Below are 19,336 nucleotides of genomic sequence, written 5' to 3'. Positions count from 1 at the left end.
GTTTGGAGGAAGGGAAGAGGAGTTGAGGGAGACCAAGAATGAGATGGAGGGATAAAATGGAGAGAGCTGTGAATGAGGGAGGGTGGGATGGAAGGAGGGCAGCCAAATGGCAGATGCCCGGGTGACATGGAGGCGATTTGTTTGTCGCCATCCCTTACGGGACTAAGGCACCGACAATAGAGGGATAGGTAGAAAATGACCACTAGAGCTACTATTTTTTTTTAAACTACTTTATTCGTCAAATGCAAGTGATACATCTTACTCAGTAATTACGAACGACATGCAGAGCGTCTGTCTGCTTAGGATCGTTGATTTTCAATGGTAGATTTCGGGTCCAAGAAGCCATCCGGAAGGTTATAATTAAACATTTCGAAGTCCATCTTGAAGCACTTGTACACTTGACGCCTTACCTCAACGGGAACCTCATTGTAGTATCTGTGAATGTAATGAGGACTTAGTATTGGAAGATGAAATGAAGGACGTGTTAACGAAAATTACTTCAACTTCATCAGTACGACGACGCCTTGCTACTGACAGACCAACAGGTTTATTCACCTTAGTAAACCCTGCTAGTACGGAACGAGTCCATGAAAGCCATTCTTAATCCACCCATTTTGTGTGATGACAAGAATAAATGCTAAGACGTCATTGTACTGAAGAGGATAAGCTCACAAGCACTACCTTGTAAATGTCAGAATGATGTATAGAAGTGACGTTTCTTGCATTTTGTGACCTGCATCTCTTTAGATGGAACGTAACCTTATGTTATGGAATACAGTGGCAGTTATGCGTAAGCCCATATCATTACGCCTTCCGGAGACACTGAGAACAATCTCGAGACACAAACAAGACCAGTTTCCCCCTCAACATTATAAGCACTAACTACTCGTACCACTTGGGTACGTTCAATGCAGTTCTTGCAGAGAATGGCTGCACATGAACTACACTAACAAATGCTAGACAACACCGCAGCACATGGGTATGTAACAGGTGCGTCGCCACAAACACAGTTTCCCCGACCCCCTCCAACAACTCCCCTACTCACACAACCACTGCCACCACAACTCATGCCTGGCACACAACACTATATCTACAACAAGGACTAGTCAGGCAGCACTCAGAACACGCAACACAAGCACGCTACAACGCATTGTCAATGGCCTCCGCTCTAAAACACGACAAATTGAGAACATTATTAAAAAACAATATACACAATGGACACCTACAAAAATAGGTTCACGAGCAAACATGAACACATTGGACGCTACTGACACATTTGCACAGACAGAACTGATGGCCTCATCGCTTTAATTCATAAATCCATCCTCAACAAAGACAGCACAGACAATACAATCACTCTTCAAACCTGACATTGCATTAGAAATAGTCATGTAGTGTCAGCTCCGGTCACAATCAAGAATTCAACATTTTTAACACTACATTCCCCCTGACACCTCCCATACCATCATCAGTGCAATTCAATCCTCAGCTTCGCTTCCGAACACACACGCAGTCATATCGTAGCTAGGGAATTCACGCTGAAAACACTACCAGGTAAGCACATAATCAAGACAAGGACCGAAGCCTTGACAGTGCAACACAGTTCAACATGATTTGTATATACTGTATATTCTCAACGGCGCTTCACAATGCACCCACATCCCACACGAAGCGCTCCGTTTTCCTTTCTCCCCGGACATTACATTCTGTTCGCCCAGACTTTCATGCCCCACCATCTAGCGGACAAAACCTAAACTCCCTTCAGATCACCTACGCCTCTCCATCATTATCACTACACGAATAATCTTAAACTATAGCAATTAGAGAACACTTACACAAATTACAAGGAAGCAGATTGGACGAATTCACCAAAGAAACAGAAGAGCACTTCAGCATATAAACAGCACACCTATCTCCAACATCAACAAGCTCATTATGAAATTTAATATCATAATGAACGGAGGTAAGCATCCCATGAGGCAAAACTGGAACCTAAATTTCACATCAGAGATAGCTTGCCTAGCAAAATAACATAACTCATTCAAACCCTACATCCCTCTTCAACATACACAAGACACCATCAAACTGATCCCTCAGTTAAACGACGGAATTGTCAAAATGAATGTAGACAAAGTGGAAAGCTTTTGTAGCAAAATTTACACACTCAGCTGACAGTTCTCGCCTAAGACTCTTAATGTCATTACAAAATCACAAACAGCACTTCTAAAGCCCATGTGGCCATCACGACCATCCCCCAGGACATCCCATCTTTCAAACAAGAACCATACTTACTCGTGTATCACCACGTTGGACCACTGTGCAAACATTAATAACCTTACGCCATCACACACTTCATTGCATAGGCTGTCTTTCACTCAACCACAACGTAGCCCCTTCATTGCAGCAATAAAAACAAGGAAATCTACAAGCACAGGGCCTAATGGCATCAGCGAACTACTCCTGAAACCGCATGACACCCAGGCACTCACAAACATCAGCAACTACTTTTGCACACTGTAGCATTCCCGTCACCTGGTAACATGAAACAACATCTGGAAACATGAAACAGTCATTACTATGCGCAAACAGAACAAGGACTCAGCACTCGTATACCCTTCTTTGAACAGACCCATAACACTACTCTGCCCGCCATCGAGGATAACTGAACACCTGATCGTTTAAAAAGAGAGAGAGAAAAAGGGGCCACAAGTCATAACCCTCTTGTTTATTAACAAGACGGATTGGAAAACTACAGTCTACAAAATCCTTACCAACCAATTCCACGCATCATGCATCTGATGGTATCAACAAAGCAAAACCCGCTCAACTTACACTTCTTAAAATCATAGACGTTAGTAAAGCATTGAATGTCATCAACCGACGCAAACTAATTACTAAAATGTACAACACAAACATGGAGATTAACACCAAATGTTGGCTTGCCAATTATTTACCCGGTAGACAAGTACATTTTATGCTGTAGATCATGTTATTCACGAACACAAACCTTTACTGAATGAGTTCCAAACAGCTGTGTTCCTTTACTTGTGCGAGTGCATGCATGACATTCCCACAAATCAACCGCTCACAAATATTGTCCCTTATGCAGAGGGCAGCGCCATAGCAACTTCACGGCACATTGCAAACAGCCTGCACACTGCAACAACATTTACCCAGTACACTACAGGCCTGAGTCAAGGAAAACAGGCTGACAATAGCTCCAGTTAGTAATACCACCCCGATCATCACCAGCAACAAGCGCAAGCACTGGTACCTTATCTAACATACACTTAACAGTGTACTTGTGTGCTAGACACTCCCTCCAATGAGATCTTTGGAGTGATATAATCATGACTCTGGACTTACTTCCAAGGACCACATACATGACATCAAAAGTTGGTGCACCCCCATACTGAACGCACTCAAGGCACTTACAGGGACAAACGTTGATCAACAAAAAGAAACACTGTCGCTACTCTACGAATAATATATCAAATCAGTGATGTGCTATGCCACCCGTCATAGGTCCCCATCCTGTCAGACACCTAGTACAGTGCCTAGCAGATCGTACAGAACTACTTTATCTCACCATCATTGGCTGCATCAAAACCACTCCCACAACTCACACTTTGAAACTAGTCTTCTTTTCTAGATAATGAGAAACGCAATTCTAAGCAGCGACCTGTGCTAACACAAAACACCCCTGTCATTACTGTACATGAGAATCTTACGACACAAACTATGCACATAAAACCATCACTGCATTAACATTACCAGACTCTGTTCAACAACATTCCATCGCGAGGCATTCCAACGCCAGCAATGAAGAAACACCTACAAATTTATTCCGCACATAGGGCTGTACACTACCTCGATCAGAACACTGTGTTGCAGACTACCCTTCCTAACGTTCACCATCAGAGGTATCTTTAAATAAAGCTTATCTCGTACACATAACTCGGCTTTGATCAGGACATCACCCTGCCCTCCTCAGTTACCAACACAGATTCAGGTTGGGAGGAGTCACAGGCGGCGAGTACCCTCCATGTAGAATAGGTCCACACAGCATAATATACACAGTGGACCACTGGAAAGCTCATGCAACACTGAAATGTAGACACATCAACTGTGTAATGATTCTATGGGACGACAACGTTAGAGCAGTAGCTTACCTGCTGTCGATGGGTCTGCTCGGCCATGCGGACTGGGGTTAAGCAACAAGAACTGCTACTGCTACTCATTATTAATAACTTTTCATAGTCAAAAGCTAATTTATGTCATTCTGTCATCATTCTAAGAAAGATGTAGGAATCATTATCATCATCATCATCATCATCATCATCATCATCACCACCACCACTATCATCATCGGTATTTCAACCTTATGAACCCACTGGGTACGACCATAAGCCCCATCTCAATTCTTGGGCCTTTATTCACCATCTTGAAAATTTTCGATGTGAACACCTACAGTAACAAAAGGTAATAATATACATTCGTGTTCTCATATTCAGCCTTCTCTTAATCGCTTCAGTCCAGTGACACACACACACACACACACACACACACACACACACACACACACACACACACACACACACACACACACACACACACACACACACACACACAAATAATTCTTGATGTCTGCAGACTGCTTTACTCAGTGTATGAGACATTCTTCGCACTGGAGAAGAAAGTAATATAACATTCATTTTCAGGTTCAGTATGTGGCATTTCCCAAGTTATACATATACCTGAAAGTATAGTTCATTCATTTTGAATAGGCTGAAATTTTCGTCTCTTTGCAGCTTTATTTCCATAGCCAAATGGAAGAATACAAAACTGCGGCTCTACATCCTTTCCACAGCACGCGTTCGTGATTATTATGAAGTAACACTGTTAATCTGTTAGTAATACTTAGTGTGCATTATGAACAGATAGCAATGTTACGTCTAGTTAAAGTGAAAAGACTATAGCAGAGATCAGCTAAATATACGTCACTGCACTGAAGGTCTGCTGTGGCCCACCGGATAGATAGAAAGGATGAAACAATATATATATATATATATATATATATATATATATATATATATATATATATATATATATATATATATATATATAGAAAACTACCATGCATATTTCATGGTTTTGTTATACTTACGCATAGTAGTCTCCATCTTTGGGGCTATTCTGGTTCATGACAATGCTGGAAGTAGTGGGAATCCTGAGCACCTTAAAGATATACTCGAGATCCTGGGACATGGACTCCACCTTTGTCACGTACTTGTATTGGAAGTAACACGGGTTACACTCGCGGTTGATGTCAGACCTAAAACAGAGGGATTTGGTTATGTCTTTGTATTTATTGTTTGCACGACCTCTTAAAATATTTTTGTTACTCTCAGGCTTTACTTAAATAAGGTAAAGTCTCACTGAGTGGTAGTGGAAATAACACGGCTGCGCGTGTGGATGTAGTCAGACTTAAAACTTTTTTTTTTTTTTTTTTTTTTTTTTTTTTTTGCCTATCGACCATTGAGGCCGAAGCCTCTGATCATTAAGGCAAATATATATATATGTATATATATTGACACATATATACATATATATACAAACATATATATATACATACATACATACATACACACATCCATGCATATGAACATACACACTTTCATGCACACGTACATATATATATAATAATTTTTATTTCATTATTTTTTTGTAGTTTTATTTTTATTATTTTTATTTATTTTTTATATTTTTAACCTTATATTACTTATAAACAAAATACCTAATCTAAAGACCCTAAAACTAACCACCTAACAGACAAATCGCTAACCTATACTAAATCCTAAGAGACAAATAACTAGACCTACACTAATGTTCAAAAAGCCTCGACCAAGAGAACACCATCGACTGCAGATATGTAATGCTTTTCTACATTACATACCTGCACTCATCACCTGATGACTGTCAGTCGAGGCACAACCTAATATAGGGGACATCAATATATGAAAGGGAACCAGACGAGTCAGGAACATTTCCATATACGTCAGCTGTCGTCCCTAATTAGAATAACTTAAGCAAGATAATATAATGTATTTACATAATTTATACAAAAATTGAAGAACCTCGCCCAGCAGACTACCATCGACTGCAAGTGCCCAATACCTTCCTATATTGCACACTTGCACTCATCAGCTGGTGACTGTCAGGCGAGGAATTTGGCTTAATGTAGGGGACATCTATATTAGAAATAGATCGGTGGGAGGAGGAACTATTTAAAATATGTCAACTGTCAACCCTAATTAATATTACAATATATACATATTTACTGTTCATAAAAACCATAACCACACAGTAAAAAAGTCACATCACTCTGATCAGTCCGGTCTCTCTCAAGAAAGCCATCAATTTATCAGTCATAACAATGTCCCCATCACCCAGGATGGTGGAAAGGGTGAAGGGGACGTCAACTGCGCCGCAGTAATTCATAAGTGAAGCGCGTTCACGAATAAATCGCCGACAGCGCAGGATGATATGACTGACAGATAACACCGCATTACAGATGTCACAGTGCGGTGGGAAGCGTCTTTCCATATAAGGTTTTATGTGGGTTAAAACGGTGGCATTCAGCCGTAGCCGTGCCAACACTTTTTCTTCTAGGCGACTGGGACGGTTGGCAGTGTCCCAGTCGCCCAGGTACGGCTTACAAGTTGGAATATTTAGTCTGGTCCACTGACCTTGCCACAGAAGATTTATTGATTTCTTTCCGAGAGATAGACTCGACCGTAGATCACGAGGAACGTCCCAAGTCTCCTCGAGCTCCACAGCCGACTTTGCAAGTAAGTCAGCCTGCTCATTGCCATAGATACGACAATGACCAGGCACCCAGATCAGCGTGAATGACTTGTTGCATGAATGCAACTTATTAACGATGCGGCCCTGGATCTCATGAGAGTCCGTAGTGCAAGATGCAATTGCCTGAAGGGCTGATTTTGAATCTGAAAATATGACAAATGAGTCATGTCTAGAATTGAGAGCATAGTCTATGGCTTTGTCAATAGCAAAAAGTTCTGAAGTAAACACAGATGTATGAGTCGGCAACCGATACCTGAGAACACATTCAGTCGACCACACACTTGCACCCACACATTCACTCGACTTGGAGCCGTCGGTGTACAATTGATGGGACCCCAAGTGACGAACAATGATCTTACGAAACAAGTGGTGGAACTCCGCCTCTGGCGCCTTGGCCTTTGGTGCTGGGAGCCATGTAACATCGACTGTAAAGCCGGGTGGCTCCCAAGGCGCTATATTTTTAAGCACCAACTTGTCACAGTCACTGGGGTCCACATCAAGCTCCTGAGTCAGTAAGTGGAGGCGAGCGGCAAGTGGCGACGCACCCCCGCAGAAGGTGGTGGTATTGACGCGCGGGGGTACAGGCCACATTGCCGATATTACTTTTTCTTAATGTCCTTACACCATAGGACAAGGCCAGGTGGTCACGGCGAATACGGAGGAGGCACATTCGCCTCCACTTCCATACGAGCTTCTACGGGTACACCGGACAGCTCCAAGACACATTCGCAAACATTTATTCTGTAACACATCCAATCCTTTCAGCGTGGCATCGGATGCCGAGCCATACACCTGTGCGCCATAGTCTAGCTTCGATCGAATAAGGGACTTATACACCATTAATAAAGATTTTCTGTCGGCACCCCAGGTAGTACCCGCTAGGTACTTGAGGACATTTAACGGTTTATCACAACGAGCAAGCAAAGTATTAACGTGAAGTTTAAAATTCATTCTACGATCAAAATGTATTCCTAAAAATTTTACAGAATTTTGAAAAGGTACCGCCTGATTATCCAAAGTTAAGCACAAATTAGGTACGTTACGATTAGTGAAAACTATAGCGGCACACTTACGTACGGAAAACTTAAATCCCCACTGCAAGGCCCATTGGTGGACGGAGTCAAGGGCTGCTTGAATCCGCCCAGCCGAAAATTGTGCATTACGGGAAGAGTGCCATATTGCACAATCGTCAGCGTAGAGTGAGTATTTAAGATTCCTCGGGATGGGAGCTGATGACAGAATATCATTGATCATAATACTAAATAAAGTAGGACTAAGCACACTTCCCTGAGGCACCCCGTTTTCCTGGATAAATATATCCGATGTTACGTTACGGGTCAATTTGACAGAGAAAGTTCTGTCCCTTAAGAAATTTGAAATAAAAATAGGCAAATTTCCTCTTAAACCATAAGCATAGAGCTTCATTAGTATACCGTGTCGCCAGGTCATGTCATAGGCTTTATGGATGTCCAAGAACACCCCTATCATGAATTCTTTATTGGCAAATGCCTCTGCAATACAATGCTCCAAATTCATTAAATGATCTAGTGAACTTCTGTATTTACGGAAGCCACATTGTTGATCATTTAACAAATTCTTCGACTCTAAAACAAAAAGAAGCCTATTGTTAACCATACGTTCCATGACCTTACATAGACAAGAAGTCAACACAATAGGACGAAATGAAGTGGGATTCATAAGACGACCAGCCTCTTTGGGTATCGGTATGACGTGCGCAAAGTGCCATGAGTTTGGGAACGTTCGAGACGCCCAAATCTCATTGTACAATGCTAACATCTTAATCAGGTTGTCCTGATTAAGATGCTGGATCATACCGTATGTGATGGTGTCTGGTCCAGGGCTGGTGTCTTTACAGGATTTAAGGGCAAGGAGCAGTTCATCTAGCGTGAAACTCTTAGTTGTACGGGAGTTTACGTCTTCTGTGGCAAATCTAATATCTGTAGCTCAGCCGTGCGTTTATGATGTTGGAAACGCGGGTCATAATTGGCTGAGCTACTTACATGAGAAAAACTCTGGCGAGGATGTTAGCAACGTCCACGGGCTCGTCATAGATGTTATTATTTACTTGCAAGGTGGTAATGGGGAAATATGGGCCTTTATTATTTAATATTCTTATGGTGGACCAGACTTTACGTAATGGTGTTGTACGAGTCACCGTGGACACAAAGGACCGCCAGGAGTCACGTTTGGCCCTTCTTATTATTCTCCTTGCCTCAGCCCGTGCTTGTTTGTATGCAATAAAATTTTTCTCAGTGGGCTGACTATCAAAAATCCTGTATCTCCTATTGCGTTTTCTTAATGCCTGTCGGCAATCCGGCGTCCACCAATGTGCTCTATGCTTCGCATGAACTGTAGAAGTCTTGGGAATAGCAGCCTCAGCTGCGTGTAATATGGATTGGGTTATATTTTCGACCTTAACATCTATGGTCTCCCCAGATATATCTAAATTGGCGATCCTTGAGAAGGATCCCCAATCTGCTTTCTTATAGTTAAATTTTGGAGGTGGAGGGTCCGAAATGATGTCGCGTGTATAAGAAAGACAGATGGGTAAATGATCACTTCCCAAGGAGTCGTCGTAAGGGTCCCATGAGAGATCTTGATGTATACCAGGGGAGGCCAAAGATAAGTCAATGGCCGAAAAGTTACCAGTACGATCATCTACACGAGTCGCTCTACCATCGTTCAGAAGACAGAGGTTGGACTGTAGTATTAGGTCGGCTACTTGCTCCCCACGACATCGATCCTCAAGCTACCCCATTGATAGTGATGGGCGTTAAAATCGCCCAACACTAACTTATTTCCAGGCAGGTGTTCCACTAGTGAATTTAAAGCATCACTATCAATGGGGCCATGTGGAGGACAGTACAGAGAGCAAATAGACAGATACGTGTTATTAAATTTTACTCTGCACGCGACCGCTTCCAGAGTAGAATTTAGAATCACTTCCGTTTGTGGGTGTGATTTGTGTGTGTAAATGGCAACTCCGTGACCTTCATATCTTCTATACGAGTAGTAGTGTTTGAACTGTGGAGGATCAGGACGATCCTCCAGGCGCGTCTCCTGTAAACAAACAACGTCTGGCCTGTGTATAGAAAGCAAGATTGCTATATTGTGTAACTTATTCCCAATACCTCTACAATTCCACTGTAGTATAGTGAATGCGGCGGTTTAAGATTTTCGTTGGGGGCCAGTGTGCTTTGTCTTTTTGGGTCGCCCGCCGGCAGGCGAGCGACTACCGGGGGACCTATCCCGGTGCTTGTTAATGGAAACCTCCATATTATCATCAATAACTAGGTTCCCAGCCTCCCCCGAGGAAGAGCTAACCTTTCTCTCCCTCGCTGGAGTAGGAACCGGAAGGACATGAGGACGTGACTGTTTCGTGAGGGTGGTCATGTTATTCTTAGTAGGCTTGTCAGGCTTCGTTTTAGGCCGTATGCTGATGAAGAGGCAGCAGCAGCCTGAGAGTAAGTTGAAGCTTTAGGGATGTCAGTGAGAGAGTTGGAACGGACAGGAGGTCGAGATGGAGATGTACTGTGAGCGGCAGGAGGGAGAAAGACAGGGTCAGTCTGGGTCTCTACAGAGCACATCACAGGACGGGACTTTACCGCCGAAGCATAGGACCTATTCGGCGTGGGAGTTGCATGCAACTCCTTCACCTTTTTCCTAGCTTCGTAATAGGAAATGCCCTCAGTTGCCTTCACTGTGCAGACTTCCTTCTCCTCCTTCCACTTGGGACAATCCCTAGAGGAAGTGGAGTGAGCCGCCCTGCAGTGAAAGCAACAGACCGTCTCAGATGTACAATGTTCCGCATCATGACCCTGGCTTGCACACTTGCCACACACTGGCTGGGAAGCCCGACAAGTCTTCGAACCATGCCCATACAACTGGCATTTCAAACAACGGAAAGGGTTAGGGATGTATGGTCGAACGTGAATGATTTCATAACCAACTTTGACTTGACTAGGTAGAGAAATTTTGGCAAATGTCAAGATAATAGTTGCTGTCTTCGTTCTTATGCCTTCCGAATAACGAGTTATGAATTTAGCTTCAATTACATCTTGCTGCGCCAATTCTTGTACGATTTCATCCTCGCTCATCACCATGAGATCCCTGCAAGTGACAACACCCTTGCAAGAATTCATGGAGACTGGGATTTTGGCTTCGACATCGTAACAGTGGAATTTACGCAGTTTCAGCAAATCTCTCACTTGTGACGAGTTAACAGTTTTTACCAGGAGATCTCCGTTAGCAAGTTTTTTCACTTGTTCGACTTCTCCTGCACAGTGGTCAATCACCTTCTTGATAAGGAAGGGATTGAGACTGGACAGGGGAGTCGAACCTAGAGCATGGATAATGACGAACGTGGCATTGTCAACAGGAACGTCAAGTGGGGCACGAGTTTGGCGTCCGTCAGTCTGGGGGTGGTCAGTCCGGTCGTTACATTCGTCAGGACCACCTCCCCCCCCTCACGGGGGAAGTGGGAAGAAGGAGAAAAACAAGCAAGGGACAAGGTACCTGGGAAAGACACACCTAGTCTGAGATTACCCTCTCAAACCACTCTCGGGAGGACGCGCCCGTGTATAACTCACACCCCAGAGCGATCAGTGGGGGGTACACTCCAGAGGTGAGTAAGCAAAGGCAATCTCAGGAAACAGATATAGACACTTACTATATCTCTAAAGGGCTGGGAGGAGAATTAGTACTAGCTAACCTAACTCTTAATCGCTTTATTTACAAAACTAATGCCGGTGGGGCAGCCCTGAAAGCTAGAGGAGAGCCAGAAAAACACGTCCGAACTCCCCACGACCATGCATCAAAGTCCCCGACTTAAAACAAAGTTATACTTTTTTTTTTAAAGATTTATTACTGCTACTCCAAGGCAACCGTAACACTTCTATAGTAATTCATTGGCTATACAACACCAGTTTAATCATTTGTGTTTCGTATCGCTCTCTGATGTGGACATAGCTTTTTTTTTAATATTATACGGGAGAATAATGACAAGTCTCACTTCTCTGCCCCTGAAAAGGACTCGTGGTGGAAGTGAAAGAAACTCTGGCTGCAGTCAACCTGTATGGCAGTTATTTATTTCTTTTTCCCATTTGACATAATTGGATCACTCATAGTTCGAATACTGTATCGTGGATGCATGAAATTCGACGGGACTGAGGCATGAATAAGGAATGAGTCTCCTTGGTTATTAGTCAGCGTTCCCTTCAGTCTGACTCCACTTGGAATTTAACTATGCTGAAAGGGGCTAAACGTTGTGAGTTTAGAATAAATGCACTGTAGTCAAACCGTAGCCGTGAGTGGTAGATGTAGTGACTGACCAGTGAGCGTCGGGGCGTTGGCCGGGTGAGAAGGTGGCCACTACATGACGCAGGAACTGTGTAAAGGTGAGGCGGGGTTTGAGGGCCCGCCGCAGCCGAGAGTACACGTTAGTCGAATATCTGAAACACAAGAAAACACGACGTACTGTTGGCAGCAAAAGTCTTGCCATCTCCCTTACGTTTTCTCATTGGATTTTACAAATTATCCCGGCGAATTCGAATGAGCCCAACAACAATTATGAGTTGCCAAATAAAGTCATCACTGCCAGTTGTCACGGATTCATGAAGGCAGTCATTAGAAGTCTATGAAGGGAGAAGCAGAAAACACGACATTACGTTTGTTGCCAACTCAAACATTAGTAAAAGATAACTATTCCCTGTTTGTTTTTACATGAGGAAATTAGACCCCCACACCTAAAATACTCTGTCACGATTGCTTGACGTTCAATGAGCCTTAGTTATGCAGTTGGACTGACTCTTCATGGTTATTGGTCATATCGACCCTCCAGTTGCCTATTACCTGAGCTAAAAGATGTAACCTAGTTTCGTTAGGTTGGTAAAAAGTATTGTAGTTCATGTTTCCTACACATCAGAAAATGGATTTGGGATACTCGTATAAGGTGTCCACAGATTAGCTTTTCAACTTTAGAAATAAAAAAGTACAATTAATGCAGTTAGTTTTATACAAAATAGGATTTTTGCAGTGTTTAGTACACTTCTCCGTAGGTTGCAATGGTCATGTAAAACATTTAGCCACCTCCTCCTGACAGCAGCTAAAAAGTGTTATTGGGAACGTAATCAGCCGAGTTTTTAATATTGTAACGTGCTTTCCGAGCGCCAATTTTCTTACAGTCATAAGTACTCTCTCTCTCTCTTTCTGCATAAATTAGAACGCGCACAGTACAAGGCAAGCAGATACAGTAATGTGAAGACAGATAAGAAAATAAACGACTCACATCTTGTTGGGGCTAAATGGGGCATCGAGGCCAAGGGTGAGGTGCAGGTCTGGCGGGAGGAGGTTGTTGGTGTGAAGGGCGGGGATCCAAAATTGATGCATCCTGGCGCTCCAAGTCGATCCAGATCTCTATGGGGTAATAGGAAATTCGTCTTGTATAATTGCGGACAAAAATAACGATCCACCTTTATTTTTAGCTGAGGACATATGAACCTCTTCCATAATATTCACTTTTTTTTCTTTTTTTTTTTTTCAGAAGACTTATGAACCTCTTCCACAGTATTCTGAAATTATTAGCCTCCGAAATTCAGATCACTGGTCTGGAAAGTCATCACTCAGTATCTCATTATTTATTGTTAAAAGGTGAGTCAATATTTATGCCGCAGCTGTACTGACAGGGACATAAGTTCTCCTAATATTCCACTGTCTTTGATTCATAGTTAGGGCATTTACTTCACCCGCACATCATATCAAAGCGCCAATGTGAGGCTTTCTTAGGTAAGATTTTATGCGCTCGCCAACAGAGGCACTGAGAACTAGGAAAGGTGGATATGATACTGTAAGCTCTTTCTTAACCTCTTCATAGTTGTTACTTTCTGTATTGGCTATAGCCAGGCAAATTCATTCAGCTTGGAGCTCAAGAGAAGCTTGGGGAAGCCCCACCCATGGAGAGGACTGACTATTCTGCTTCATCGGCATCTCCTGAGCTCAATAATATCGTTTGATAGTAGCCAGGTTAAGAGAAACAAGGCGTCATATCACTGAATGAGTTAATGAAGATTATTTCGCCCCCCTCCCCCTCCAGCCTGTGAGTTCTGTACAGTGCAATATACAGGGTACTTCAAAATTTTATCACTTATATGGGAAATATTTTAATACCGTACTTTTGTGGATGGGTGAAAAGGTGAGAGAATGGGAATATGGTGTAGGTATATGTGCGGGAGTCAGTGAGAATGAGAGGGCAAGAGAGGGAGTATGTCTGATGATAAGCAAGAAGTGGAAGGAGAATATAAGAGAGTATGGAACAGTAGGTGCAAGGATTGTATGGGTGAGGATGAAAGTAGGTATACAAGCATGGGCGATTGTATGTGTGTATGCTCCAACAGAGGATCGAGTGGCAAGAGTGAAAGATGAGTTTTGGGCGAGAGTTGAAGCATGTATGGACAAGTTTGAGAGGAGCGAGAGAGTGCTGTTGATTGGAGACATGAATGGCAAAGTTGGGAATGTACGAGTGGATGGAGTGGTTGGTCAGTGGGGTGTGCCAGCTGAAGTAGATGGGAATGGTAGTGCTTTGGTGGACATCTGTGCTTGTCAGGAGTTGGCAATAGCCAACACCTACTTTCGTCATAAGATGATCCACCGGTATACATGGAGAGTAATGAGGAGGATGGATGGTGAACTTGTTGAACGAAAGGCAATGATAGACTACGTGTGTGTGGATGAGCGAATGAGAAGACAAGTGTTGGATGCAAGAGTGTGGAGAGGGTGGGGGAATGGAGTCTCGGACCATCACTTAGTGATGGCCAAGGTAAAGATGCAAAGAAAGTGGTTGAGGAGGCGAAGGGGAAGACAGGAGGAAGCAGCTCCTGTGAGAAGAGTGGAGAAATTGCAAGATAGTGAGAAAATGACAGAGTATAAAAGCATAGTGGAGGAAAGATTGGGAAGGTATGAGCTAGAGCAGATGGAAGGGGTGGAAGAAGTATGTAAGATATTCACGGAAGAGATAGGCGCAGCGTGTGAGGCGGTTTGTGGAGTGAGGAGGAGATGCAAGGGTGTGCAAGGGACAGCATGGTGGAATGATGAGGTGAAACGAGCTGTGGAACAAAAGAAGAAGGCATATGGTGAATGGTTGGCGAGTAGAGGTAGGGGAGAAGATGAGAGAGAGAAGAGAGAGGTATATGTGAGCAGGAGAAGGGAGGTTAAGAGACTGGTGAAGGAGAGTAAGAAGAAAGTGGATGAAGAGTTTGGGAGGAATCTGAGTGTGAAATGGAGGGAGAGTAAGAAATTGTTTTGGAAGGAGGTAAAGAAAGTAAGGCAGTGTGAAAGGGGAAAAATAAAAAGGGAGTGAAAGATAGGAATAATAGATTGTTGGAGGAGAAGAGAGAGAAATTGAGGAGATGGAAGGAGCACTTTGAGGATTTGTTGAATGTAGAGAGTGAGAGCAGTGTGAGTATAAGTGGTTGAGGAATGGCTGGGAGAAGAAGAGATGAGAGGAGGGAGGAAGAGATCAGTAGGGCGGAAGTAGTGGAAGCGATGAAGAAGATTAAGCTGGGAAAGGCCCCAGGAATTGATGGAGTGTGTGGTGAAATGCTGAGGTATGGGGGTGAGATTGTTGTGGAGTGGATATGGAAGTTGTGTAGATTGGCTTGGGAAGAGGGAAGGGTTCCAGAGGACTGGAAATCAGGTATAATTGTTCCTCTGTACAAAGGAAAAGGGGAGAGAGAAGTATGTGGTAACCATAGGGGTATTTGCCTTCTTAGTGTGACTGGTAAAATATATGGTAGAATACTCATTGATAGGGTTAGGCATATGACAGAGGAGCTAGTTGGAGAAGAACAAGGGGGATTTAGGAAGGGAAAAGGGTGTGTAGATCAGATATTTGTTCTAAGATGTTTAGTAGAGAAGTATCTAGAGAAGGGAAGGAAAGTGTATGCTGCCTTCATGGACTTGGAGAAAGCTTATGACAGAATAGATAGGCAAGGTATGTGGAAGGTATTAAGAATATATGGAGTGGAGGGGAAATTGTTGAGTGCTGTGAAGAGTATGTACGAGGGAGCTAGGGCTACGGTGCGAGTGGATGGTGAGCTGAGTGAGTTCTTTGATCTCAATGTGGGACTGAAACAGGGGTGTGTGATGTCTCCATGGCTGTTTAATATATATATGGATGGGGTTGTAAAGGAGGTGCAAGGTAGGGCAGTGGATGTGGGACTGGCCCTAATGGATGGAGGTGAGATTTGGAAGCTTCCGGTGTTGCTGTTTGCTGATGATACAGTATTGTTGAGTGAAGATGAATGGGAGTTGCAAGGTTTGGTGAATGAATTTGGGACAGTGTGTAGGAGGAGGAAGCTGAAAGTTAATGTAAACAAAAGTAAAGTTATAGTGTTTGAGAGGAATAAAGTCACAGAGTGTGCAGTGAGGTTGGATGATGAGGATATGGAGAATGTGAGTGCATTCAAGTACTTGGGTAGTGTGATGAGTAAGGATGGAACTTTGGGGGATGAAGTACGTGAAAGGGTACAGCAGGGAAGGAAGGTTGTTGGTACACTGAAAGCAGTGATGAGAAATAGGGAGGTGAGTATGGAAGTTAAGAAGTCACTGCATGATGGCATTGTGATCCCTACCCTGACGTATGGAAGCGAGGCGTGGACCTTGCAAGAGGGGAACAAGTCAAGAGTGAGAGCAGTGGAAATGAGTTACTTGAGAGGAGCATGTGGAGTGACGTGGAGGGACAGGTTGACAAATGAAGAAGTGAAGGAACGTTGTGGGGTAGATGTGGATGTGGTTGAGAAGATTAGGAGAAATACACTGAGGTGGTTTGGACATGTGGAGAGAATGGAGAATGAAAGACTGACTAAGAGGGTGTATGTAGGTGAGGTGGAGGGAGGGAGAGGGAGGGGTAGACCGAGGATGAGGTGGAGGGATGGAGTCGAAAGGTATATGAGGGAGGAGGGGGTGAGTTGGGGGGAGGGTAGTAAAATGGTGGGTGACAGAGTGACTTGGAGGCGTTTTGTCTGCGGCCACCCTTTGCGGGATTAGGGCGTCGGGCTATAGATAGATAGATAGATAGATAGATAGATAGACTTTTGTCTGTAACTGAGTGAACAGGCAGCGTGAATGATCTTGCAGTAAAGAAGGAGAGTGGAAAATGTTTAACTCTTTGAATCTCTAAATATACCTTATCATGATCTGGAATGTAGAAAGTTATATTTTATTACAAACGTCAGTCCGACATAAGTGTTAACTTTATTGAAACACTCTGTAAAATCGTCGTGCGACAGTCATAATATAACAAACAAATGGACGTTTCCATGCTCAGGGAATAAAAAACATAATTATGCTCCTACTTATGCGAAGAAAAAGTAAAACTGAATTTAGATCTTGTTAAGATAATGAACACCCTATGGGTGTATTCATAATGTTCTACAAATCATGTATAAATAATGTACCGTATGATTTATTTAACTAATTCGTTGCTGCAGCCAGTAATAAATTTATTTTTGTTGACACTCTTCTATTCGGCTTTGAATTTTTCTAACCGGAGGAGTGCGCTACGCCCTTTGTTAACCCTTTGGATACGAGAAGGCTTTCCTACGTTGCTTTAAATCGTCTTAAGGTTGCAAGATCCTTAAAAGACCTAAGAGTATTGAAGGGGTTAATGCAGTTTTAGTCCATTTTCGTCTGAAATCTGACTAGCTTCCGAAGTTTTGTTTCACCAGTTGTTGCTGACAATAATATCGTTTCACTCTTTACTTGAACACTCATGAAACTCCTACGTGAGATTATATATAGTTCGCTGTGTTTCCTGTATTGTATGACTAGGACGTGAAACTCATTACTCACTGCCCCATCGTTACCAGTTATGAAGTGGATTGTTATTTATGTCCGCAACTCTACATATGCTGATCCTTAACGCGATGAGTGTCCATCAGTGTAAATTAAGTCAACGACGATGAGAGACCAATATCAAGAATATGTATAAGTTATCGTCTTGTGGTACCGAGAATGAAATAGTTAAGAGTTTCAAGGTCAGAGTTTCTCCGCATTTGTCATAAAGTTTTTTCATGTTCCGCCATGATTATATATATACTATACTGGTTTCACTTAAACTTGGCCTAAATTATGTCATCCCTCCACATTGAATTTTGAGTTATAACAGATTAACACTAGTACAAGGATGGAGGCCGTAGCATTGTCCTTTTCTTCCAATGAGCAACGTGAAATAAGATGAAAAGGACATTAATCTGGGTCAAGGATGGAAGTACAGCTTACCAGGAAGCATTGCTGAAACTTTCACTAACCTTGAGTTGCTCCCGTTCTCGTACTGGATCGTAAGGTATCATGACGCCTCTCGAATACTTCTGGCGGTAGGTTGATACCAGGCGAGTCAACGGGTGTCTGTCGACATCACATCAGCGTGGCAGGATACCGGTAAAAAGGAGTTATTTTTGCTTGCAGTTTTATTCTCATTAACACTCAAAATAACACGGCGAAAACACATGAACTTAAAATTTAGTGTTTGGCATTCATTACGAGGAGGACACCACGAATGTGTTCCACGCCTAAAAGATCAGTAGATTGCATGCATATATGTTTGTATGTATGTATGTATGTTAGTGGGCGGCTAAACAAACAACAAATACTGACACCCATCCTATCAAATACACATCGTAACACTTTTCAAACAACAGAATTTGTATTCCGCATGATAAATGGATTAAAGAAAGAAAGAAAAAAAAAAAGCCTACGCATAGAAACTTTAAGTGCTGGAGTCAAGAGTAATCTAACTGTGAATGAATCCAAGTTTAGTGCAGATACAAATCCTCTGCCTGTACTCGTTTCACTTTTTAGGACCATACAGTCGCACCCGGACAAGCAAATCTTACCAGCACGTTACAGCACCCTATTCATCAATAACCCACCACACAATAACCCACCACAAACAAATGCAAGCGAATACAAACAACAGATCCACGCTTACTTCTCAGGCCTTACAGGTAACACTCTTATGGCGCGTTTTTTATTTTTTATGCGTCCGGCTCTGGGCATAGGCTTCACAGCCTGCTTCCAAGGCCCAGTAGTTCTCCTTCGTACTATACACCTCTACATGTCACCACTTCGGCGCTAACACCCACCGTTAATATTGAATACATGCTAGTGCTCTCATACAGGACTGGTGTATTGGTATTAGCGGGGGTATTTTTTCGACATGTCGGCGGGTCTTCTGGTAGATCAGTAACGTCTGTTATTATTAAATTCAGATCCTGAAACTGTTCCCTGCCCCAGCGAGGATTTGAACCTGGGTCCGGAAGGACCGCAGGCCACCTCTCTACCGACTGAGCTACATGATCATTGTCGGTGGATGTTTTTCAAATCATGGTAATAATGACGTGCTCTGGAAAAGATGGAGTTGACTGCAACATTGATTAATTTATTGTTACCATTA

General features: G+C 43.0%; 1 protein-coding gene across 1 annotated transcript in view; it reads right to left on the bottom strand.

Annotated features, from left to right (window-relative positions):
* Nucleotides 1-299: 299 nt before the first annotated feature.
* LOC145407257 (carbohydrate sulfotransferase 11-like) overlaps nt 300-19,336 on the bottom strand; it is a 33,697-nt gene continuing 14,660 nt past the window's right edge. The window contains exons 3-7 of the mRNA XM_080278290.1: nt 18,192-18,288; nt 13,175-13,302; nt 12,219-12,338; nt 5,168-5,335; nt 300-435 (exon numbers count right to left, since the gene is read on the bottom strand). Coding sequence (XP_080134416.1) covers nt 300-435; nt 5,168-5,335; nt 12,219-12,338; nt 13,175-13,302; nt 18,192-18,288 — 649 coding nt within the window. The remainder of the gene's footprint in view (nt 436-5,167; nt 5,336-12,218; nt 12,339-13,174; nt 13,303-18,191; nt 18,289-19,336) is intronic.

The sequence above is a fragment of the Coenobita brevimanus genome, chromosome 72, assembly GCF_032717465.1.
Source record: "Coenobita brevimanus isolate Jiangsu-jjx chromosome 72, ASM3271746v2, whole genome shotgun sequence".
NCBI classification, from domain to species: Eukaryota; Metazoa; Arthropoda; class Malacostraca; order Decapoda; family Coenobitidae; genus Coenobita; species Coenobita brevimanus.
This window is presented reverse-complemented; position numbering and strand designations above follow the sequence as displayed.